Genomic DNA, 25,912 nt, shown 5'->3' with positions numbered 1-25,912 from the left:
ACAGGCACAAAAAAAAAAGAAGTAAAATTGAACTTCGTTGAAATCAATGAAAATAATAATCTAATTGTCCCAACGCTCTTTGGGTAACACCTTTGATCATCTCTACAAATGCTTCCCCAGGTGTTCACATTCTCCGGACAATGGTTAATCTGGGAAACAACCATTCGAAACAAGGGGATGGTGACCAAATTTGAACCTTTTTGAATGCTAGATTTATATATACAATCTTGCTTTATTGCTACACGCCTGTGATATACAGCTTTTAAATAAAGAAACCACAAAAACTTATTTTCCCATACGTACAACCTTTAAGTAGTTTTATTCAATTGAAATAAACTCTGTGAACAAACTATTTCGAAATTGATGATGTGCAAATGGTTGCTGCGTGATAAATTGTCCACCTCCACGAAGAAGAGCTGTTTTTTATTGCAACGACCATTTTGGTATCCCGGGTTCGAGACATGGAAGTAATGGTATGCGACGTTTTAATACACGTACAAATCAAGTTGAACTGACAAAAATCGGCCTTTCCGCTGTTTGGATGTTCTTTATCTTTGATCAAAAACTTCATTGAGGAAACTTTTGATTTGAAATATATGTAAATTACAATATTTTTGGCCTTGATAAGGTTCTATCTTTAAAATCTGATTTTGTTTATCATTGGTGAATTGATAGCACAAACTGACCTCAATATTTATCCTAACACTGCAAATGTTCATTTGATTGTGAAATTTAATCTTCAAATAAATATTATCTGTGATATTTAGAATGTAAATATTATCCATACACGGTCAATATACAAAACCTGCATGTTTTATTAAATAAAATATTCACAGTTGTTCAGCTTATGAATTTGAATTGAATTTAAAGATATTCAATTTCAAATGACAAGAATCTTTAATCTTATGGCAGACAAATTTCTGAAACACAGAAAGCTTTCAATTCGCCTTTGATTTTTTTTAAATGTGGTATAAAATTTAAAACACGTTATGGAATACCAAATGATTATCAAAAATAGATTTTATAACAAGTGTTTTGATAGTTCTTCTCAAGGGAAGATGAAGTTTTGAAAGAACATGGTTCACGTGAACTGGGTGTCGACTGCTGCTACTCCCAGGCAAACTTCCGAACAGATTATTTTAGTGCCAGGATGAAATTGTCGCACAGTCGTAACTTATTCCGAAAACAAATATTAAAACAAATATTTTATCTTACATGTAGAGATATGCATGTTTACCTTAAGACAGAAAAGAGAACTTAAGTCAAGTTGTATAGATTTATCATAGTGAATAATTGCAGTGTGCACGAAGTTTAGTCTCCGGTTCAAGGGGACAAGATCAATTTGTCTGAAAAACCGACTACAATTTCACAAGTTATTTCGGCGCAAATTGTCCGTTCCTATATATATACCTTATATACACTGGATTGCATGCTACATAAGGAATGTGTTTATCCAATAACATTTATGTCATATAGACAATTAATTAAACTAACAATTTTATATAAATGGAATTTTGATCTACAAACCTGCATCGATAGCTAAATCCTGTAGCACTTTTCCTCATAATGCGTCAAGACCCCGGTATCGGAAGCTTTTGGCCATGTTAAGATGCTTAAGAAGTCACTTGGCCATCTATAGGGGTTTACTTTCATGGAAAACATACGGTAATTATTCCACAGTAATCACTGCTATATAGTGGTGCGATAAAATTACGAATAATAAAATATATGAAAATCTCTATCCGAAAAATAATGAAAACTATGTTTGTAAGTAGGCTTCCATGTTAAACTGAAAATAAAATTTGCGCAAAGAAAACATTTAATCCCCAGTTACATTTCACAAATGATTACATTAGACAAGTATCACATATTACAAAACGAACTAGATATAAACTAATACCACTTTTAAAACATGTGCAGTAAGATATATCCATCTTGTCGAGATTTTTTTTAACTTTTAAAAATCAAAAACTTTTGTTGTAATTTAATCCAAACTGATATACTTTTAAGGTTCTTCCGATATTTTTAATTATAATGCACATTATATAACACTAATTATGACGCTAATTGATTTCACTTTTATATATTTCATATTCGAGGCTAAGCGTACACAAACTAGTCTCACAACAGTCACCTGGTATAGTGATAAACTAGAGTTCATCACCGATTCGAATGTGTGCTCTTTTTACCGTGACTCTCTCATTTGATTGGCCAATGGGAAACAATAGAAAACATGAATAAACAACACACTAGTCTTTTTAAAATACTTTAAATAGGTTTAAATAGTACAAAATTTACAGATTGTTTATGATCTTTTTTTCTATTTTGAGTGTTTAAACAAGGAATATTTGCAATCATTCAAGGTAGAGCAAATTACCAATAAAATGCAGTTCACATCTTCGCTCAAAATCGATTTTTTCAAACGGATGTCAAAATAAATTTAGGATACACCTACTTTCTCTAAATCTAAATTTGCATTTATACTTAAAAGTTTTCAAGGGAAACACCTAAATGCTTACCGAATTTGAAAAGAATAAGGAATATAACTTTTATATATAACTTGTTTTTTCTTACATGTAGTGATAATTTTTTGGTATATTTTTTTAATTTATTTTTAGAAAATATCAACACATTAAATTGGACTTTATTACCGTTTCACCTAGTTATAGACAGTGCATTTATTAAACGACACTGCACCTTTAATCATTTACATAAGTTTGATTCATTTCTTTCACATATCTTTATTACAAAATTTACCAGCATTTAATTCTCTATCATTTTTATCATTTTTTTCTTGATAAAGACACGACAAAAGCAAATGCAAATACGCAGTCGATACTTTTAATATGCCCCACAAAATGATAAATTGAACAATCCAAACTGTGTCTATATTTTGTCTGCATGCAAAGATTTTAATTCAGATTATCAAAACATGTTATAGTAAATCATATTTTCGCATATTGCATCCCATTATATTTAATTTTTCAAATAAATTGACCATGTACATTTAAACTTTATCAGATTTAATATAACCGTTCGAAATATCAATATTAAAATTTATTTTTTATATATAAAATGATCGCAGATAACAAAATATGGAGGTAATATACTTTCGATTTTGCAGATAATCCCTCAAATCTCCTGGGTAATATGTTAAAACCCGAGACCACCCCGAAGGTTGTAATATTTGCTCGCTTTGACACTGTTGCAATTATTTTCCAATTATGTCTGTCAGGTGTGTAAATTTCGATTACCTCCCCTTTCGTGTTTTTTAATAATTATCTTTTGAAATGTTCAAGGATCCGAAGGCAAAGTATAGCATATATTCCACCAAAATGAACAAACTGAAGTCATATTTGATTAGAATTCAAAGGTGCAAAGCACTTTAAACTGTCTTACAACTGACCAAGTTCAACAAAATTTGTATAAGTCGTCAAAAGATTTTGTCAAATTAAAAAGATATGAAAATCAGCGGAAAACTCGTTATTGTATAAAATGATAACCGTTTAAGCGAAGGCTTATGTTGAGGACAAAGGTTTCCCGAGTGTTGAAAGAACTGTGAGAACATATCCAATGATGAAAACGCTAACTAAATAATGACCAGCAAAACACCATAGTAATTTTACATATAGGCAATACAAAACAATCAAATTATGACTGTATATGAAACAATATAAAGTGACTCATTCTCGGATTGAAGGAGTTAAAGTTTAAAGAATTATTTGTCTGGTTGTTCCTCTCTTGCTTTGCTGTTTCTGATTTTCCTTCCATAATATGGCATTCGGCACGCATCTTCATTCTCATGCAATTGTTAGATAGTATTAACTCCAGTAAGACACTCCCTTCCATTAAATTAACTAGTATTTAGTTAACCAGTGTGATATAAAAATATTGTCACCTGACTTCTCCCATTCGATAGTAAAATCAATGCACAAGAGGGGCGACAATACGGCTGTGTGTATAAATAGGCAGCCACGTCTGGTCGGAATTTGTACGCTAAATCCGATAGCTCGTGTAGCCCGGGGAGGATTTAAGCTCTCAACACGTTAAAGAATCATTGCAACAACTCTGTGAGGGCCCGTAGGTGGCCTGTTTCAAGACAAAATATCTGTACCTATCCAACATACATTTTCCACGTAATGAGGTCTAAATTTCCCGTCTTTCGTCCAGGTCGAACCTCTTTTCAAAACCTACCTATTTGATTTATCATGAATTTGTTGGTTGTCCTTATGCATATGACATATTTGCCACTGGACGTTACGATCAATCAACTCACAAAGCTCCGAAATATCTAAGAAAGGTACGTACGACTAACCAAGAAACATATAATATTGTCCAAGGAGCCTTAAAAGGCTCTTGTGATATTTATACATAATTTTGATCTTTGTAACAGTACTGTAAATCTGTTCACAGGGACATACTGTATATTCGCTTACAATTTTAGAATACACGCTAATGATGATTCAGGCCTAAATATTTTAGAACTTGTTTCAATGTACTATTGCATGAGGTTATATATAAAAGATATGTTTAGGAACGGTCGTCATATTGGATGTTCGGCATGGTCAAGGCATGTCATCTATCGAGGCAAATTGCCTGCTGAAATTATTCAAGTATTTCACAATAGAAAGTGTCTATACAATATGTCAAGCTCTGCATTGCCCAGAGTCTTATAAGTAGGAAGTAAATAACAGCAAAATACTCAATGACGAAGTTCTGGATTTGGTACATTCATATGAACATTGACCCTATTGGCTGGATGGGGTTCATTCAATATAATTCAAAAAGATGATGTGATGATCGATTGATCTATATCGACACGTTGCGTTGAATTTTAACGTGCTAGTTCACATGGTTAAAGTCCACAGTCACCCTACCAAAACAAATTATTTTGACTCTGAGCCGACAAATATTTGTTCTTAGTTCCTAAACACCGTGTCCTTGGCAAAGAAGCAGCAAATACCAATTCTTTGCATGGATCAAGCTGGGGATCGAACCCATGACCTCACGCACTTGAGGCGAGCATCGAGTAAGATAATTCAGAAAGAAGACCATCAACGAATAGTGATCCCTAAAGCCCGTTGTGCAGAGATAGGGATAAAATTCATGTTGGTAATGGCAATGATGGTAGAAGTTGTGGTCCGATATAATTTTGTCCTAAATTTGAAAATAAATCGGTTAAAGGGTTTACCAGAACTTTATATATCAAAATTAGGATTTCATATCTTCTCCCTAGGTTTCCCTATTACTTTAGATATATTCGGGTAACTCATAGTTTTTCGTTTTAAAAGCCAATTTTGAAACTGACAATGTCGTTGTAAAATGCGTCCGGGAAGAAAAACAAAATACTGATGTTTAATCTGTATAAAATATCAAGATAGCTTAACGATTGCAATAAAAATCGGGGATTTTTGTTGCATATTTAAAAGTATGAGACAACTGATAAACTAATGTACAGTGTTCAGTCATTAGTCACTAGAAATAGTCAGACATATCTGTCTTTATTTATACATATTCGGTCTTATTATCTTATCAAAATTAGGTGACTCTTCCTTAAGAGGAAGCTAGTTTACACATGCAAATATTTCTACGATAGGTGCAAGGTTGATAATGCTGTTTGTTTATACTGCATAATAAAATTAGAAGTTTTAGGGGAAATTCTCGTCTAAACATACGATAGGTAAAAATGGTAACATATGTAGTCAAAAAATCTTTCTTTAGTTGAAAGCTGAAAATGCATAATCAGACACCCTGATTGATTTCTATCAAATAATTAAGATTGTCTAAGAATATTAATGCAATCCTTGTTACAACCCTGTCCTGTTGGCAATCCAAACGGTCCTATCACCCTCTCAGATATGTGTTATTTAATTTATTATACTGAATGTTCTGTTATTACTGTCTATTAAATTTCAAATTCAAAGTAATAAACTATGTCTTCTTGTACATAACAATCGTCAGTATTTATTAAAGCGCACACTTGAGCAATCGTCTCCGTGAAGGGTAATAGAGTATTTGCCATGGGATAGAGTAAATTGTCTCCCTCGTATTAACCAATCAAAATCTGGCATTTTGACATGAAGTATAATAAAACGTAGTTGTAAGCAACTATAGGTCACCGAACGGCTTTCAACAAGAACACACGCTTTTCAGACCTGGAAACTGTTTTTAAACTGTTTAAGTCATATGATCTTTCAAATTTATCAGACAATCTGAATTTGTTTTATATACCAGTACTTAAATGGCTATAAAACACGTGTATAGACTTTCATTTAAAAAAAAAACTCCTTTTTATCAAAATCTTCAAAAATGCACTGTTATTGAATTATTATCTTCCTGTTCTCTAATTCACCGACACCTTTCCGTATGCAATAACTTCAACCACGACACCGCCTTAGAAATTCGACAATCAGACAGCGCAAGAAATAAGGGAAAACCTTGATGGAAGAAAAAGTAAACAAACGTAGAGGAAGAAATAGCAATAACCGATCCCGAAAGAAAAATAAAGTATACACCGAATCTTTTAACAACAGTTATGACAAAGTTTAATCAACAAACGGGAACGCGTGGAAAATATAAAAAAAAATTCAAACAAATAAACATCGCTCTATCATCTCCACATATTATACACGTGTTCAATGATTCTGTGTTGATTGTCTATCAAGGTCACAATCGGTAATCTTCGACACAAACCCCCGATAGATCATTAGAAGTAAAGGTTTTCGATCAACAATTACCGAGTACATTATTTTTTGTTCCTTATACATTATATATTTCATAAAAAACGTGCACAGAATATTTAGTTTAGTATATATATAAAAATAAGGAGATGAGGTATGATTGCCAATGAGACAAATATTCACCAAAGTTCAGATGAAGTGGATGTAAGCAATTATAGGCAACCATACGGCCTTCAACAATGAGAAAAACCCATACCGTATAGTCGGCTGTAAAAGGCCCCGACATAAAAAAAATTAAACAATTCAATTGAGAAAACTAACGGCTAAATTTATAACAAAACAATTTACGAAAAACAAATATGACCGACATGAACCCACGACAACCACAGAACTACAGGCTCCTGACTTGGGACAGGCACATAAAGAATGTGGCGGGGTTAAACATGTCTGTGAGCGCTCAACCCTCCCCTAACCTGGTACAGTGGTGAAACAGCACAGCATAAGAACAAAATATAAAAATCAGTTGAAAAAGGCTTAACTCATCAGATCGATACAAAGCAGAACAATCAAACAAAAACACAGATCGGACGTGGCTGGGTATTTATCCAACCCTCATCCCTAACAACAAAAAGGACAATAAGTATAGATCTGAGAGTACTCGCAGTTACTGAGAGCTAGTTCAAAGCCAATAACAACTTATAAAAAAAACATGTATCTAAGACTAAAATATCAATCAGTACACATCCAACATCCAATGGATTTATTGTAAAGACGTCATTACGTCATTTTTGGGGCCCTTTATAGCTTGCTGTTCGGTGTGAGCCAAGGCTCCGTGTTGAAGGCCGTACTTTGACCTATAATGGTTTACTTTTACAAATTGTGACTTGGATGTAGAGTTGTCTCATTGGCACTCATACCACATCTTCTTATATCTATTAACAGTCGGAGAAAAACATGACCTTGTGCAATGCCAAAATAAAGGTATCGACAGACTGTAGTACCGTTAAAGTGCATATGTGTAGAACAAAACTATTTAGTATGATTTTAATTTACTGAGAACAAAATCAATATTTATACTAATAAAACAATATTCTAAGATCTAATTACAGTGTTGAATTGGTAACCTTTTAGAATAAGTTTATTTAAAGGATTGATAAGTTTACCCGGATCGTATATAAATGTCCGGGCTCGGTAAACAACAGCACCGTAAAATTTAGGATGTGCTATTCCGTTTGAAATAAGTTTTTTACAGGTAAAGCCAAATTTGCAAACCAAATCTTTGTATCTATGGACGAATTTAGTAAAGGTTTTAAGTAATTTGTGGTAACGAAATCCCTGACTTAATAATTTACCAGTAATACATAGATTACGCTCATTGAAATCCAAAACGTCACTACAGACACGGGCATAACGAACGAGTTGGGATACATAAACACCGTAAGATGGTGCCATATGAACATCACCGTCCAAAAAAGGAAAATTAACAATAGGGAATGAAAATCGTCCCTTTTATCGTAAATTTTGTTTAGAGTTTCATGTGTAAAACTGAAATGTCTAAATCTAGGAAAGGACACTTATTGCTGTTAATATTTGATTTATTTAAGGTAAGTTCCTGTGGGTAAATTTCTGCAGTATTATATATTTAGAGAATTCTTGAAGTTATTTAACGAAAAAATATCATCAAGATAACGGTAAGTGTTGTTGAATTTATCAATTAAATGGAATTAAGACGGGTCTTTACTGAGTTTGGCCATAAACTGATTCATAACAGTACAGGAACGCATGCTTTGGTTCAATGATTTCCTTAACATTATAATCACCAGAAACTCGTTTCATATGACTTAAACACTTTTTTTGCGTTAAAAGTTTTGACAAGTTCACATTAACAATCATATTTTGGATTTTTCGACATTTTTAAGCTTGATTCCAAAGAAAACTAAATTTTGGTATTTCGGTCAACGTTGTTTGATATCATATATATTATATATATATATAACAATTTATAATTTATTTTCAAATTGCACCCATATGGGTCAAGCAAAAACACAAAATATAATAAGTATATTAACACAACAGTCAAGAATTACAAGTAAACACCTTAACTGTTTTTACTTGCGCTTTGCATTTGCGTCAATTAGCATTTCATTTGCGCCACAAACCATTTCAAGTTTAAATATTAATTATTTCGTTTGCGCCAGGAAAACAGGTAAATAGTAAAATTTATGTTAATTGCCTACGAATGTCAACACGATTATAATCTCTGTTTGATCCAATTTATGCAACTAAGATCTTCGTCTTCTGATGTAAAATTATCTATAATAATTCGTCACAAGTTTTTGCTAGTGGCAATCATAACCGCCATTAGTCTCCAATACCAGAAGCTAATCGTCAGATTTGAATTAAACGATCTATTATTATATAATTACTGTTTAATTATTTTAGCCATTTATCAGAAATGTACATTCATTACTTCTCACTCATGTTAAACAGCGAATACATCGATGTTAAAATCTAAACTGATAAAAAATACAAGATAATTATCACCATGGTCATCTTAAATAAACCACCTACAGCTAGAAATACAAGAAATTAGGTTCCCACAATTTAACAAAAGTTCCACTAACTAATTATTTAAAAAAACGTTTTCTTTAAGTGTACAATGTACGACATGAAGAATGGAATGTTTGCAGTATCCAGAAGAAGGTATATATACTGGTATAATTCAGCATGTCAAGATATTTTTTAAGTCTCAGTTATAATTCTGTATAACAAGAACTTCATATTGCATTCCCTTTTACTATATGTAGCGAAATGTCTTGTGTGCGAATTTAGAAAATTGGAATTTTGTTGTCTCACGGAATTCAGCACTTTCAGGATAGGGATGCTAAAATTGTGATTCAAAATTGCTGTGATATTCAGAAATTATAGATAATCCCCTTCACACCATTTGTTTTGTGAACTGTTTCTGTACTTCAATGTATATTCCCCACAATTTGACCTCCCTCATTACTTAAGAGATGTTTTACGGATTGTGGAGTTGGTACATCAGAAAGTCCCCCCCCCCCCCCCCCCACTCTAAAAAAAGAAGAAACTAGATAACAGTAAAAAAATACTGAATGGAAAATTAAGATTAAGCAACACGAACCCTACCAATCCTTTTAGGAAGTTTAATTCAAACAGCACTTTGAGGGGTCCGCAGGTGGCCTGTCAGTGTAAAGTAAAATGTCCGCTATAATCCAACATCTTTTCACAGTAGCAGTCTTATTTTCCACTTCATCCCTGTCCACCACCACCAACCAACTGGATTTATTTTTAATTTGTACTCCTCATGAATATGCATGAAGCATTTGCAACAGGACGTTAACCAACACAAATTCAAAATTCTGAAATTTTTTGGATAACCAAACGAGACTGGTCGGGATTTTATCTCATTATAAAAATAAGGAGATGAAATATGAGTGCCAATGAGACAAAAATCCACCAAAGTACCAATAAAGTGGATGTTAGCAATTATAGGCAATCGTACGGCCTTCAACAATGAGAAAAACTCCTACCGTATAGTTGGCTATAAAAGGCTCCGACATGAACGTTTACCCGACATCTTTTATTTTAGTTGCAAGAAAAAAAATTAATAAGTAGTCAAAATGAAGGCATATTTTAGTGTTTGATCGGATTTTAACTGAGGAGAATGATATGAGAAGAAAACAAATGATGTGTTTACTTTGTTAATATGTGTTTACTATACTATAACAGACTAGGGTGTGGGTTACTCTTTTTCCCGAATGCATATCCCATGACACAAAATCAGTTCAAGTACAGCAAAAACACGGAAGGCAAAGGAACAGCGCTTTTATTGTTGTTCTTCGTCTCAAAGTCACAGTGAGGCATTCAACACGGACCTAAAAAACTCACTTCACTGCAAGTAAAACATATTTTATGATTTCTTGAAAAACGTTTAAAAAACGTGCACAGAATACTTTTGAAATGCCTTTATACAAAACGTTAACTCGTGGCCCTGTGCTCCAAGAGTTATTGAATCGATAACTTCTCTATGCTATAGTATCATAATGTATTTCATTCAAAAGATTCAATTGCTGATACTGTATACTTTGTCTCTTACATTTTAAGCAATAAAAAGAAGGAATGTGTTTAAGCTACAACAAAAACAAGGCTATTCATCATGCCACCTGCCTTGAAAATATTCAGATATAATGCTGAAAATAACATCTTAAGCAATTATCTTTTTTATTTCATTTTATATTAAAAATATAATTATCTTGGTCCTTGAAAAATACACAAACAGGAAACCACAGTATTGTTATTTGATTGTAGGTCCTTATGGATATAAGAAATGAAAGATTGTGTGTAAGTAAGCTTCTGTAAAAACGGCATATAATGTATAGGTCCCTAGTTTTGGAATGTACTTAAATCATTATATGATTGCTGTAGATATAAGTCCTAAACTGATTGATTATCGAACGTCGCGTGAACGCTAAAAGTCTATACCGAGACGAGATAAGTCTTAAATAAAACAAATCATGTATTTCCCACATTGGTGTGGTTATCATTACAATTATCTGCTATAGAAATTACAAAAAATGTCTGAATTTTCTATGTTTTCGACATTAATTCAAAGGAACGTGTAGGGAAAATGCCACTTTGCTCTAGACGTTTCAATTCCCGTGCAACCTTTCCAAAGGGGACACAATTTTTTCCGCAAGTAGGCAAAATAATCAGTCTTCTTCTGATGTATTTTAAATTCAAACCCTAACACTTGTTATGCCACTATTTCCCTGAATATACAGGGTGTTTATCGCTAAATTTGAGCAATCCATATTTTATGCAAATAAAATAGAATACGAAGAAAACTAACACAGATTTTTTTTACAGTTATGAATGTTTAAATGTCACAGAACATTTATTATCTTTTTCTATGTACATTATTCGTTATTATAAATTTTAGTTTATGAAGCAAAACTTGTTTTTGACAGAAACATTTTTTTATTCAAGCTGAATGATAGAATACAGCTGATGAAAATATACTATGCAATGTATTCGGTTACCTTAAACATAAAATAAACTTTGTAAAATGCCGTTATTTAATATTCTCAGTTGTATAAGTAAATTTTTCAAAATGTAACGATAACGTCCATTTTATAATATATGATCACCTTCGATCATCAGGGATAATGTATATTATATATATATATATTATTGCGTTTAAGTTACAAACCTAAAACCATACATTTAAAGATTAAATAAATATATTTCAAATGCCACGGACATCAATATATTTCTTTATTGAAGCGCTCTAGTTTTAGATCTACTAGTACCCTCCCCCTTTCCTTCATTGCTCACAAAACTAAAAATATGTATAGATTGCGGACCTTTTTGAATTAAGATTATGACACTATAACTGCGCAATTACTGTCTAATTTTTTTCTCATTCCAATGAAATAAATGGCTTTAGAACTTACCTTTTGCATTTAATAAACATGGACTCTGAGAATTGACCCGTCTTTTGTGTTCCACATATTAGTAGATAAGCCTCTATTGTGACATATATTACTTCCCACCGTTTAAAACACTCTAAAGTATACTGAGATGATATATATCTATATACAGTTATACATGTACAGTATGAATGACGTCACAAGTCGGAAATGACTTGAATGAAATAGTACGTAGGTCCAGTTTCAGCTACGTGAAAAACAAAATAATTCAGATTCCTACCATTTTTGAAACTTTGTATTAATCTCGAAGGTAAAAAGGTATGTTCTCCTTATCTGACAAAACCCTTCAACCTGCATAGGTTGGGCTGTAAACATAGACTAAGGACGATTAGTATTTACTCTGTTTTAAATGCTAATAACCTTTCACTAAATGCTGTTTCATACCTGTACCGGGTTACATAACACATTATTAAACTCTTGATTGAAGAAATATCACAAATGCTACGGAAACAGTGTTTTAGTTATCACCGAATCTATTTTTATCTCGTTTTATTTGTAGGGGTTTTTTTTCTTCATATAAATTTTCACTTGTTTGAAGTTTGAAGTTTGAAGTTGTCTACTTCAAATAAAATAAAATAAAGGATTCCATACTTGCATTAAATGCAGTGCTTTTCTTAGAAGCCTCTCGGTATCAATATTGGAGTAATTCTCCGAACTAGTGGATTTAATCCGTATTGCAGGCTAAAAGCACTGGGTGCGTTAACTTCGTAAACAGATAAATTTGATTCCATGTTTTCAGATGTTACATTCATTTGTTAAAAGATAATAAAAAATATTTGTTATAAAAGAGAGAGAGAGTGGGAAGATATCAAGGGGCAATCATAAACCAAAAGTCCGATTAAAAATATAAAACACCATGGTCAATACAGAAAAAACAACGAAAAGACAAAAGAACACTAACAGAACACTACACAGAACACTACACAGAACACTAAGGATTGAACAGTACGAAAGATGGAAGAACTGTTTTCTATACTGTGGACATCTTTTTCTTTAGCACAGATTTTTTAATATTCACCAGGACTGCGATATAAATGTGGATGATAAACTTGCTTTTTTTAATTTTAAAGTAGTAATTGTGTACTCGAATTTCAGTTCTATAATAGAATTGCTCAATTTTCGATTAGATTTGGAACTAAAAAAATCCGATGTCCACAAATTATGGGAGGGCCAATATTTTTCAATTCTAAAGAGCCCTTGTTACAACTCGCGTATGGGTCCGTATGTGCCAAATTGAAGGCAATATTTCTAATCCTACTCAAAGTGTCCCCTTTGTCATTTGACAGTCCAAATTGCTCGTCCTAATTTCAGTACGACCAACTTAACAGCACCTACATAATTACGTGAGGTTACTGTATAATTTTATTCTCGTCCATGAAATATATAGAACTGGACACCACTGAAGGAACAGTCAACAGTTCTTATTTTGGGGTTTCTATTCTCACGGACAAATTTTGATTTAGTTTGGGTTTTTTTTGGGGGGAGGGGGGTAGTTTTATGAAAGGTTTAAACAATAAGATTGTTGTTTTTTTGTTTGCTTAAAGTCCAGCATCAAATATTTCGTGGATATTCCCGATGATGAGAAATTTACAACAAATCTAAAATCATAGGTAGGCTTACTTTACGAGGGTCCCCTCAAAGAATTGAAGCAAGCATGTTTTTATATCTCGACACTCCCTACATGAAGCATCCAGATTCTGACCGGACGAGTTTGATAGGTGAAATTCAATTACAAGTTACAACATACAATCGTGGAACAGTTTGCTGATGAGCGGATTATTGTGCGAAAGGGATTATTTTCACTTTGATTATCGTATACGACCTTGGCAGAAAATAAGTGGGGGAGGTACAAGGGAGGCATCCAAAACTCATCAATCGAAGAGAAACTGACAAAGCCATAGCAAAAAACGTATGACTACAAATGATCCCTGTTACATCCATGAATGCTTGTATTGCTGCCAAGACGTGTGTTTCTGGGCAGTCCTAATAAAAGTCAATCAGGAAAAGTGAACACAGCAAAGTTTAATCAATAAAATTCAGCTAGTGTTTGCCGAAACATATCTGATATCTGCAATTTAAGTAAAACGTAGTGTTTGTCTCGCCTGCGACGAAAGTTGCGGAAAGCGAGACATGGATTGCTTTTCCGGCGACGGATGAGGCGACGGCGTCAACAATTGTTAAGTTTTCTGCTTAAGTTAGTTTGATAGGAACTACTTGTGATAGATCTATGACATTTGATATGAAGTTGCATTACTATCAGTACATATCAGTTTGACGACTATTTTGAGGCACTGCCCCCTTGGACATGGTCCAGAGACTTTGAATAAATTACAATTTTCAATGTTAAGTTTTCTGCCTTAGTTAGTTTGATAGGATCTACTTGTGATAGATCAATGATATTTTGTATGAAGTTGCATTACTATCATTTCATATATATATAAGTATGATGAATATTTCGAGGCACTACCCCCTTGGACATGGTCCAATGACTTTGAATTAATTAGCCATTTTCAATGTTAAGTTTTCTGCTTAAGTTAAATTGATAGGAACTACGTACAACGATATTTGGTATAAAATTAGATTACTGTCTGGAAATCTCAGTTTATCGACCATTTTCAGGCCCTGTCCACTAGATAATGGTCCAGCGACTGAATTAATACGCAATGTTGTTGTCCATCAGATTGTCTTTTTCAAAAATGTTATGCCAACATTAAGACATAACACTGTGTCAAAAGTTTATTTGTGTTTGGTATGCATTTCTGATTTACTTTCAAAATCCCAAATTGAGGACCGTCAAAGATGAATACTTGGGGCCTATATTTAACCAAAAGAGACATAAAAGTAGAACTAAAACCATCTAAGTTCAATCTTGCAACTCAACTGTTCGTATAATTTACAAATATGTCATAAGAAATGGCGAAACATTCACTATAGGATGGATGATATAACAAAAAAGAAAAAACGATGAAAGACAAACAACAGTCACAAAACAAAACACATGTAAACTTAGTTCGAGCATACAAACCGTACTCAACTATTTTGACAACAGCCTCATTGCTCATGGAATGCAACATTGATGATGCAACACAAGTAATCATATTTACTGAACAAAACAGCTTTCTTTAAGGTAGATAGGGTGTCTTCCTCCATCTTGGATTTTGAAATACCAGAAAACAATCGGTCTAGATCTTTAATAAAATGTGCCAATTTTGAGAGTAGTAGGTAATTCATGTGTAAGAATTTTCAATTCAATATAGAAAATGACATGTTTTATCATATTTATGGTTGTATTTTACAAAAAACAGAATACTTTTGTTAGATTCAATTTTTTCCAACTTTGCCACATGAGGGGAGGCAACTCAAATGAAAGGGCAGATCATTCAGATAAAGTTACTTTTACAATAGAATGTGTTAGGAATTTACCTATTTTATTATGTAACAAGAAAACGGGTCCCGTGACCCCATTTTTTCTTTTTCTTATCTGAAAGCATAATATTAGAGCTATCGTCTCATATTTTATCTCAAAATTCTATGGTGTAGTTTTCGTTTTATGACAGAAAATTGGGTTTTCAATGCATAATCTATACAAAATCTGTCAATTTTGAACAACCTGTAGCGTGAAAATAAGCCCCGTGACCCATTCTCTTTATTATTTTTTTTAAATAAGCATGATATAAACTACATTTTGGCAAATTATTAAATTTTTTTTATGGATTATAGTTTAGACACCCCATCTACCTTAATCAGGGAAATAGTTTATAAATCTGAACATTCAATGAAACCTTAACAACAGGTCGAACAGAAGTTGAACAACGGAATTTAAGCCCTTGTAACGAAACCATTGTCTGAAATATTAAACCTCGAGTTATATCTAACCAAAACATCAAAAGATGAACAACCGAATCCACTGTGACGTTGTGTTGCTGTATCGTTCACGTTTACATCTTTGTAAGCCACACTTTTTTTTTTATGAATATGGGCAATAACTTTACAAAGTTATCTGTAAATATTGATATTCAAGGAATTTTGTTTATGGAAGTTCCCTTGAAACCGCATCCTGTTACACTAAGGTACCATTTAGTGACACAACTATTTGATCAGTATGATTATATAAAAATGATAAATGATAGGAAATCCATTTACACTTGAACTCTTTTATGATTCCTTGGTCATTTTTATAGACTTCATCAAGTAACTAGTATTTAAAAAAACTGAAACTGTCAGTTTATACGTGTTTGGTTGAATATGAAATAAAAAAATCGTATAGTAGTATATTACCATATATATATATTGCACTTGGACAGGCATGGGAAACTATATGTTATGTAAACAAATCCCATGTTTTCACTTCAGATCCTTGCAACGTCAAATAATGTATACTAGTATACGCCTATATTTAATTTGTGTACTTTTCATTATGGTATATTGGTTGAGTTATAATTCTTTTTCTCCGAAGTTATAATTTTTTCGCTATTTTTTTTGTTTGGAAAAATGATACCAAGACGTTAAATCTTTTATATATTATATATAAATTTTCGAGTTTAATGGTTTTTCACAATATAATGGGTTTTCAAAATATACTGACCCCTTTCGATTTGATATATGTATTCGAATATATTAATTTTTTACAAGCATAACTTTTTTCATACATTTCAAACGTTTTATTTCATTAACTGTAAATTTATTACTGTAGTATGTGCATTCCCCTATCACACTAAAACATAGACAACAGCTAAGTAGGCGAGACTCTGGGTTCTGCGGAACCCTTACGAATTTTATACAAAATGGCTGCAATTAATCTGCATTATAGACCATACAGAAAAGGTGAACACAACCAAGAGACAGTAAACCAACAATACAATAAACTTGTCCCAAGTCAGGAGCATATAATTTTGTGGATGTCGTTGGTATTTGTTTTTCGTTTATTGTTTTGTACATAAATCAGGCCGTTTGTTTTCGCGTTTGATTTTTTTTTATATTTTGTCATGTCGGTGCCTTTTATAGCTTTCTATACGGTTTTGATTTTGCTCAGTGTTGAAGGAATGTTCTGTTCATGTTCTCTGGTGGCTAGTTGTCTCATTTGCAATTATGCCACATCTCCTTATTTTATATTTGATGAATTCTGATTCACACGGGGGACAATGCAAGTAGCGGTCCACATAAATGCTAGAAAATTAATTTGTATACTACATGTACAATCAACAAAGAGTTAACCTCAAATTCTCTCTGCGTTTGTTTAATTAGTTGTTTTCCGACAAAATAAATCATGTCGTGCTTAAGGCAGATGTGTGATGTCTACGTTTTCCCCTTCTATATCAGGGGAAAAGGCACGAAAGTTACCAAAGCAACCTGTCATTGATTCGGCATATTTTATAAATTGTTTTAGATGTGTCTATCCCCCATGATAGCAATGATAAATAAACATGGATACGCGGATTTCTTCCTTCGTGAGGAATAATCTTCCTTAAGAATGAACCCATTTAGCAATGATAATATAACATGTATACTAATTGATATTTTACTTGTTCGTGACCTGGTATTTATTAACTCGATGTGTTGTAGAACTTGTTCTTAGCATGGGTACTTGTCCCGGGGTACTTGTTTACTAGAGACTTAAATCTAAAGAAGCCTAATTCAATGATGTAAAAAAAATCACTTTTCATTCATATTTCTATGCGAGTTAATATAATAAAAACTTTTGGAGTTTATATAAAGCATAACACATATATATATAGTTTCGAGTCGTCAGCTTAAAGTATTAAAAACTAAAATTAAACACGATGTCCTGAAAATATTTTTCCAGCAATACCTCGGACTTTTTTCACCAGAATGTAGACTTAGCAAAGCTCACTTGAAGCTCTTTATCATTTCACAAGCATACATTGGTGACGAACTGAAAATTTCCGTATTTTTAGCATTCATTATTTACATGACATGAATTATCAGAATATTTATTTAACATAAACATACTTTGTGTATAATGTCCAATATCCGGGTTTTACGAGAAAGCGAAATGTACTACATATTTTTATGCATCATGAACTATATATAAGGTCATATAGCCTACTTAACACGTACTAAGTTTCAAGTTGCCGTTACAATAACTTAATGGTAAACTAATTTTTACCAGAAACCAGAACGACTAACGACAGATCCAGATCCACAGTTCGGAAAAACATAATGCCCTTACGATCGTAGACGGGGCTTAAAATGAGTTGCAATGACTTTCTATGCATTTAGAGTGATAAAAAAAGGTGCACCATATTTAAAATCTCCTTTCTCTCTCTTACCCTATGTTACATGATTGTGTGCATGCAGAATCTTGTTCGATTTGCATCCTCTCAGTTTTTTGTTTGTTTTTTTTTTGGAGGGAAAGGGGGGGGGGGGGGGAGGTTCCAAAGATGTTGAATCTTCGTACCGGATGATATCATTCCAGTAACATTTGTCAAGCTATGGAAATCGGTATTTTGCGTTGCGACTGTCATACAAGTGAGAGGTTTAGCTAGCTATAAAACTAGGTTTAATCCACCATTTTCTACATAAGGAAATGCCTGTACCAAGTCAGGAATATGACAGTTGTTTTCCATTCGTTTGATGTGTTTGAGCTTTTAATTTTGCCATTTGGTAAGGGACGCTCAGTTTTGAATTTTCCTTGGAGTTCGGTATTTTTGTTGTTTTACTTTTTCTATAAATGATTGATGACTCTGAAAATGACATGAATCAGCAGAAAGAGTGGATACTTTTTCTTGTCAATTGAAAACAAGGGTGTATTAGGAATAACCATACATTTGCCAACGGTCATCTACGGATCACTTAAAAGAGTTTTCTTTATCGGGTATAGTAGACAAAAAATTTATATACAATGCCGAAACGTAAATTCTCTAAGTATATTTTGTCAACTGATGTAGAGATATACATACTATCACTCTCCCAAAGGAGGAAATTGTATACGTTTACAATTGTTTTGTTACACCAGGGTTTTCGATATCACAAACTAGTCAAGAAATTTACTAAATTTTATCATCGGTACAAGGACATCATTCAAAAATATAAATCAACATGCAGACATCTTATACGTTCTGGTATTTCACATCCAATCTTTTATGGTAATATTCTATACAAAGCACAAAAATGTCGACATTCACCTCAAAAGCTAACCAAACCTTTAAACAGACTTATTCTGAAGGGATATAGTTACGATACTGTTGTCAGGTCATTAAAGATGGCATATTATGGTATTAATATTGATTCACTCATAGGGTCTTTGCATCGGAAATAAACACATTTATTCTAAAACCATTTGTTTGCATGATACGGGTTATATTCTTCTCATATATTTTATGATGGTATGATACTAAACCCCTAACGGGAGGGAATGTGCTTGATTTTTATATTATGAAGACATAATCTTTCTATCAGTTAAATTGAGGTCTGGAGCTGGCATGTCAGTGACTGCTAGTAGTCCTTTGATAATTTATGTATCATTGTCATGTTCCTTAGTTTCTTTTGTTAAACTGAGTTTTACTGTGCGTATTGCTGCGTGTTTGTTTATTCTACGTTGGCTAGAGGTATAGGGGAGGGTTGAGATCTCACAAAACATGTTTATCCCCGCCGCATTTATGCGCCTGTCCCAAGTCAGGAACCTCTGGCCTTTGTTAATCTTGTATGTTTTTTAATTTTAGTTCATTTATATGTTTTGGAGTTTAGTGTGATGTCAATTTTCATTGAACTAGTACACATTTTTGTATAGGGTCAGCTGAAGCCCGCCTCCGGGTGCGGGATTTTCTCGTTGTGTTGAAGACCCATTGGTGGCCGTCAGTTGTTTTCTGCTCTTTGGTCGGGTTGTTGTCTCTTTGACACATTCCCCATTTCCATTCTCAATTTTATCACTCTCCCAAAGGAGGAAATTGTATACGTTTTCAATTGTTTTGTTCGCGCATACAAAAATAATGTTTTGTCTTTTACAATGTTGACGAAAATATCCTGCAGGCTTTAGAATGTGGGTTATTTTCGGAAAATAAAAGAGAATATCATATCTCTTATAAAGGAAATTGTAAACTATGTATTAATATTTGAAAACAAACGCCACCTTCGACACCTTCAATTTCTCAATTATAGAAATTGTATGTTTCTTTCACTTAAAACATTGCTAGCCATTAAAACTTCTTTTTCGACAATTCTTTGTATATAAGACAGTATTTGCTTTTGACTATTGAATTTCTCGTAAGTTATCGTAAAGTCTCGCTGATCATTGTGCTGAAATCAAATTGACAGACCCACAGGTCGACAAGCACAGATGTTCAGACAGTTTTCCATTTTGGCACGAACACAAATTATTTATCATGAATCCCACAGTGTGATGTTCACCAGGGTATCATTACATCGAGTCATATCACTCTGTGTAAACACTTACCCGTGAACGACTTGATAAGATGATAACATTTACCCTGTCAATCAAACAACATCAAATATAGACAGATCGTCCGTGGGCTCAAGAAATCAAGATTTCAAAAATCACCTGATGTAACCAGTAAAATAAACAAATATGGGAAAATAACGTTGGCATATAATGGAAAATACCTGACTTTCAGGACATTCATCCTTGTTTAACATCATCTATAAACTTAGTTCATGGTCACATCTAACGAGTATTGTAGTATAATAAAGTTAGTTTTTCTGAACAGACATATGTATGTCTAGATTTTTTTTTCATTTTTTCTTTGACGTATCTTCGGGTGAAATGCGAATTATATTAAGTCTCTTATGACGTAGCAGGATCAACTAAGAATCGATGAACAAAATTGAATAGCTCAAACGTAAGCAACATTGGAAAGTCAAAAAAAATTGACGAATATGAGTTAGAAGACAACGATAATTCGCGGTCCAGAATTTTTGGTTAAGTTACTTAATCAGCAACAGTGACATGACAAAAAAGACAGAAAGTTGACATATAATCGGCCATTTCTGTCAAAACCAAATCGTGCCAGGCACATTTTATGTTTTTAAATTGACAGAGCTAAGTAGAATTCGTGACATATAGACGATTGGAATGACATTCGATTTTTTAATTGATCAAAAAATTTTCTCCTGGTGTCCCGGGTCGATACTTCGACGAAAGCTCCTGGATGGTTCAAGATGTCTCTGGAATTTACATAGACCGAACAAGCTTGTACCACTTTAGCTGAGAATGTTATCCATGATAATGGGATTTTAATGATAAGATAAAACATTACTGAGATTTTTAAAACTCAATTAATGTTAGTTATATAGGATAAATACCTTCCTTGGACATATTCAAAAGGTCAAATGGAAAGTGGCTATCGGAGACGTCTGATAACCCAAGAGGCTGATAAAAGGTGTTTAATAAATGACCTTAATTGTACCAAATGTCCGTAATCTATGGATCAAGTTATCACAAAAGTCGGCTCAACGTTTGTTATTTGGGTAATTTTCGTCACCTCAAGTGTCCACAAACATTTAAATAATGAAATTAGCCTCAGTCAATTGCCACAAGCATTAAAGCCAATGGGGCTGAAAAAGCAGCTGACTTGCTTTAAGATTAACGGTGAAATGGCCAATAAAGGATAATTTAAACTTGGGGTTTGCATTTTTCTTTGATCTATATATTTTTCATTATTGCAAATGAGTCTGTATGATTTGAAATAATGGGAAGATGTTTACGGTTAAAGGAAATATGTGATCGTGTTTAATACTTGTTATGAAACACAACAATTGTTAGACCTGGCTCACGAAATATATATTAAATGTATACTGTTCATGGTATTGTTTTCGCAACTCATGGGATCTGTATGAAAGGTAAATTAAGGAAAGGAATTTGAATACTAGGCAGAACTTATAAATGCATATTCCTGTAACCCCATTTGTATATGTAACTCCAAAAATCACTAGAATTAAAAAGTAAACTATCTAAACCCATATACGAGAGCATAATTCAGATCATCGGAGTTCATGGATTTTTCTTTGTCGAAATTAAAATTCTATGCATTGTTCCTGTAATAAAGTCTCGGGTGGTAAATATATATAAATGATATCACTACAATTATACCGATCCTTTGTATCACATTAACTTTTGTTTGACTTTTATCATTGAAGATTGCCAAATATTTCAAATTTGTAATATAACTTGATTTACTGTACAAGAAAATGTTAATAAAATGTATTTGACGTATTGTGAATGGAATCTAAGTGACTTTGTTTATTATCTGGTAATATATTTTGCATTTGTTTTACAAAATACCAGCTTACTTTGCTCTTTTTATCAGTATTGATGTGAATGCTTTTTGTTTAGTCACTGTTCCTGCAGAGAATAGGTCAAGTGCCACGGAAAAGATACAAAGCGTATAAGATGTAAATTCCAGTTGAGATAGAATTCAAAGAATCAGATACGAATACAAATATTGTATTACTAATAATACATGTAGTAGGTATTTAGGACTGTTTATATCTTTATGACATCGAATGTTATATAATAACAATTTTAAATTTGATGAAACGATTGAAATATGTCAGTACTGATAAACATGTATGTCAGGTGTTTTGAAGGGGAAAAAATAAAAAACAAACAAAACAACACTTTATAAATTTCATGCTTCCGACGCGCTTTACTGGATTTGTCTTCATCAGGAATGCCCAGAGCCAAATATTTAGAAGCCAATGATGTATACAGAACCGAAACAGTTGGAGAGCTATATGACCAAAATGGACCAAAAAGTGGCTCTACAAACAATGGATTTTTAATATACCAAATTTTGTATCATTAATAAAATGGTAGCATGACAGACGTTGCAGTTGAACCCAAAAAACTATTTGTCTCATTTTTACATCGCTTCACTTTTTTTTATATAATAAAAAAATACCAAGAGACAGTATCCAGAGCATCATTTTGATTATATTTATATTACATTTTCCGTATTTTGCTGATAAATGGACCCATTTTTTGCAGTTACCATTTAGATACAATCTGATTTTAACTTTTTTTTTAATTAATTACTTTGTCAAATCTTTTTAGAATTGACTGAAACTCGGGCAGAAGCTTTTTAATGACTAAGACTTTTTTCATTGGAAGCAAAATTTAAAAAAATGTATTTTTTTTCCTTTTCCAGTTTTCTACTGACAAATGGACTTAAATATTGCAGTTATATACATTAACATACATTTATAATTTTTTTAGAAATCAATAACTTTGTCAAATCTCCATGGAATGTTACGAAACTTGGAAAGAAACTTCTTCGTGATCAAGAAATAGCATCTATGGGGGAAAAATATTTTTTTTTAAATATGGACTTAGTTTTTGTTAGTAAACGTATCATTTTTACACTGATCGTAACAACCTCAAGCGAGACACATTGTTCCTCTAAACCCTTTAATAGTTTTTATACTTGCATTGTCACATTATACTAAGAGAAGCAGTACGAGGGCATAAAGACTCTAGAATGTGATGCATGCACGACAGGATATGCTTACAATATCTACGTTTCTATATACACAACTTTGTTTGATCAGTTACAATAACCTGCATGCTATTTCATTTATATTCTCTTTCACGTGCCCGCGCTCATACACACACACACACACACACACACACACATGCATCAATGTGTTTCTCGAAAATCAGCTCGATGATATTTGGAGAAAAAAAAGTATATTTTATTTCCCCCTTCCTCCAGCTTGGTTTCCGTACTGTTCTTCGATACAGTTTCATATCAGTATGTCCTTTTAAGTCATTTTGCAGGGAATTTGTGTTGAAAAATTACAAAATAATTCATAGGTCACAGTTGTTATGACATAATGAGACTCCAAATAGGGAAGTTTTTAATTTTGTTGAAAATCTTCTGATAACTATGAAATTTTCTTACACTGAGTTTATTTTATATTTCTGATAAATGCGTTTTAGGGGATTATCTTACTTAAAACATTTGCGATTTTACTTTATTTTAAGACTTGATTAAAATTTCGAACTACATGCCCATAAACCCGGTAAACTGACCGACTTTTATTCATAAAATATGGCAGATGTAGTTTGATTGAAAGAACAAAGACATATAAGGCTCCTGTGTTGGTAATTTTTAAACATTTGATCACTTGGTTTTCATTGTACATATATAAATTAGCTTATAAAAGTACGTATTGTCGTGCTTATTTATAAATTTCACAGTGGAGGGTATTTATCTTTTAAAAAATTGACTGAAATAAGTTAAAATTTTGACAAAATCATACCGTCAAATTTTAATTTTTCAGTTTTTACTTTTCGAAAAACCTACATTTTGAACTCAAATTATAAAAGTCCCACATATAGGAAAAAGCGGCGTGTTATTTAGGTAGTTGTGTATTTATTTATAAACGGTCATAAAAATATGAGGCAACAATTTGGAACCAAATTTTTATTATTCATCTTTATAACATATATTCTATATATTTGTTATATATATCCTATTTTGCAAATTGTTTTGTTGTTGTAACATTTAGATGTTCAATGATAGACATTTTTGGAAATCCAGTTTAAATAAAATATTGGTAAAATGAAAATTCTAGCAAAACTGATCAATGAAGGTCGATATATACTTCTTCGACATACATTTCGGACTTTTATCAAATTACTAATAACAAATGCAATCTAAAAACATCAATCACCATATTTATCTGAGTAACTCTTATAAATATAATGCAAACTGCTTGCTTTATTTAAGTTTTTAAACGAGAAACCCGAATACAAATAAGGAGATGTGGTATGATTGCCAATGAGACAACTATCCACCAAAGTTCATATGAAGTGCGCATGGATATAAGCAATTATAGGCAACCGTACGGCCGTCAACAATGAGGAAACCTCATGAAACCTCATACCGTATAGTCGGCTATTAAAGCAATTTACGAAAAACAAATATGACGGACATGAACCAACGACAACCACTGAACTACAGGTTCCTGCCTTGTGATAGACACATAAAGCCTTTTAGTATATAAATGTCTTTTGATATACAAAACAGTACTATATATTTGTAATAACATTTTGAAGCTGTCAAATCTTAGACGTACCCGACAATCCTTATCCAGGACTCTCAACTCAAGTGGTTGGAAAATTAATAACAAAACCGCCAGCATAGACCCCAGTGCTAATGTCACAATGCCAGCATAGACACAAGCGCTAATGTCACACTACCAGCATAGACCCCGGTTGTCCTGTCCACTATATTATAACACTGCCGAAATAGACCCTAGCGCTTCTGTTCACTTTACTAAAACACTGCCAGCATAGACCCAGCGCTAATGTCACACTGCCAGCATAGACCCAGCGCTAATGTCACACTGCCAGCATAGACCTCAGCGCTCCTGTACACTATTCTACAACAACCTATATATCAAGATGTGCACGAAATGATGTTAATGTATTTCAACGTTCGGTTTTACGTATACATTTTCAAATTAGTTTTTTTTATATAATAAAGGAATATTCAATCAATGAATAAATGTACCGGCTGTTTTAAGTAATGAGCTTGTAATTCCGCGGGTATCGTTGGTTCCTGTCTTCCATATTTGTTTTTCGTTCATTGTTTTAGCATAAATCAGGCCGTTGGTTATGTCGTTTGAATTGTTTTACATTATTTTATGTCAGGGCCTTTTATATCTTACTATACGGTATTTGGGTTTGCTCATTGTTGCAGTCCAAATGGTGACTTATAGTTATTACTACCACGTCCT

General features: G+C 32.8%; 1 protein-coding gene across 2 annotated transcripts in view; it reads right to left on the bottom strand.

Annotated features, from left to right (window-relative positions):
• The window catches only part of LOC127735391 (uncharacterized), a 36,201-nt gene extending 23,921 nt beyond the window's left edge, over positions 1-12,280 (bottom strand). Inside the window, exon 1 of one of the 2 annotated variants that reach the window (XM_052245554.1) lies at positions 12,158-12,280. In XM_052245554.1, coding sequence (XP_052101514.1) covers positions 12,158-12,177 — 20 coding nt within the window. In that variant the 5' untranslated portion in view covers positions 12,178-12,280. Of the gene's footprint in view, positions 1-1,527; positions 2,160-12,157 lie in introns of those variants that run through there. The other variant, XM_052245553.1, reaches the window with a different exon arrangement.
• Positions 12,281-25,912: the final 13,632 nt, after the last annotated feature.

The sequence above is a fragment of the Mytilus californianus genome, unplaced genomic scaffold (assembly GCF_021869535.1).
Source record: "Mytilus californianus isolate M0D057914Y unplaced genomic scaffold, xbMytCali1.0.p SCAF_3, whole genome shotgun sequence".
NCBI lineage: Eukaryota > Metazoa > Mollusca > Bivalvia > Mytilida > Mytilidae > Mytilus > Mytilus californianus.
This window is presented reverse-complemented; position numbering and strand designations above follow the sequence as displayed.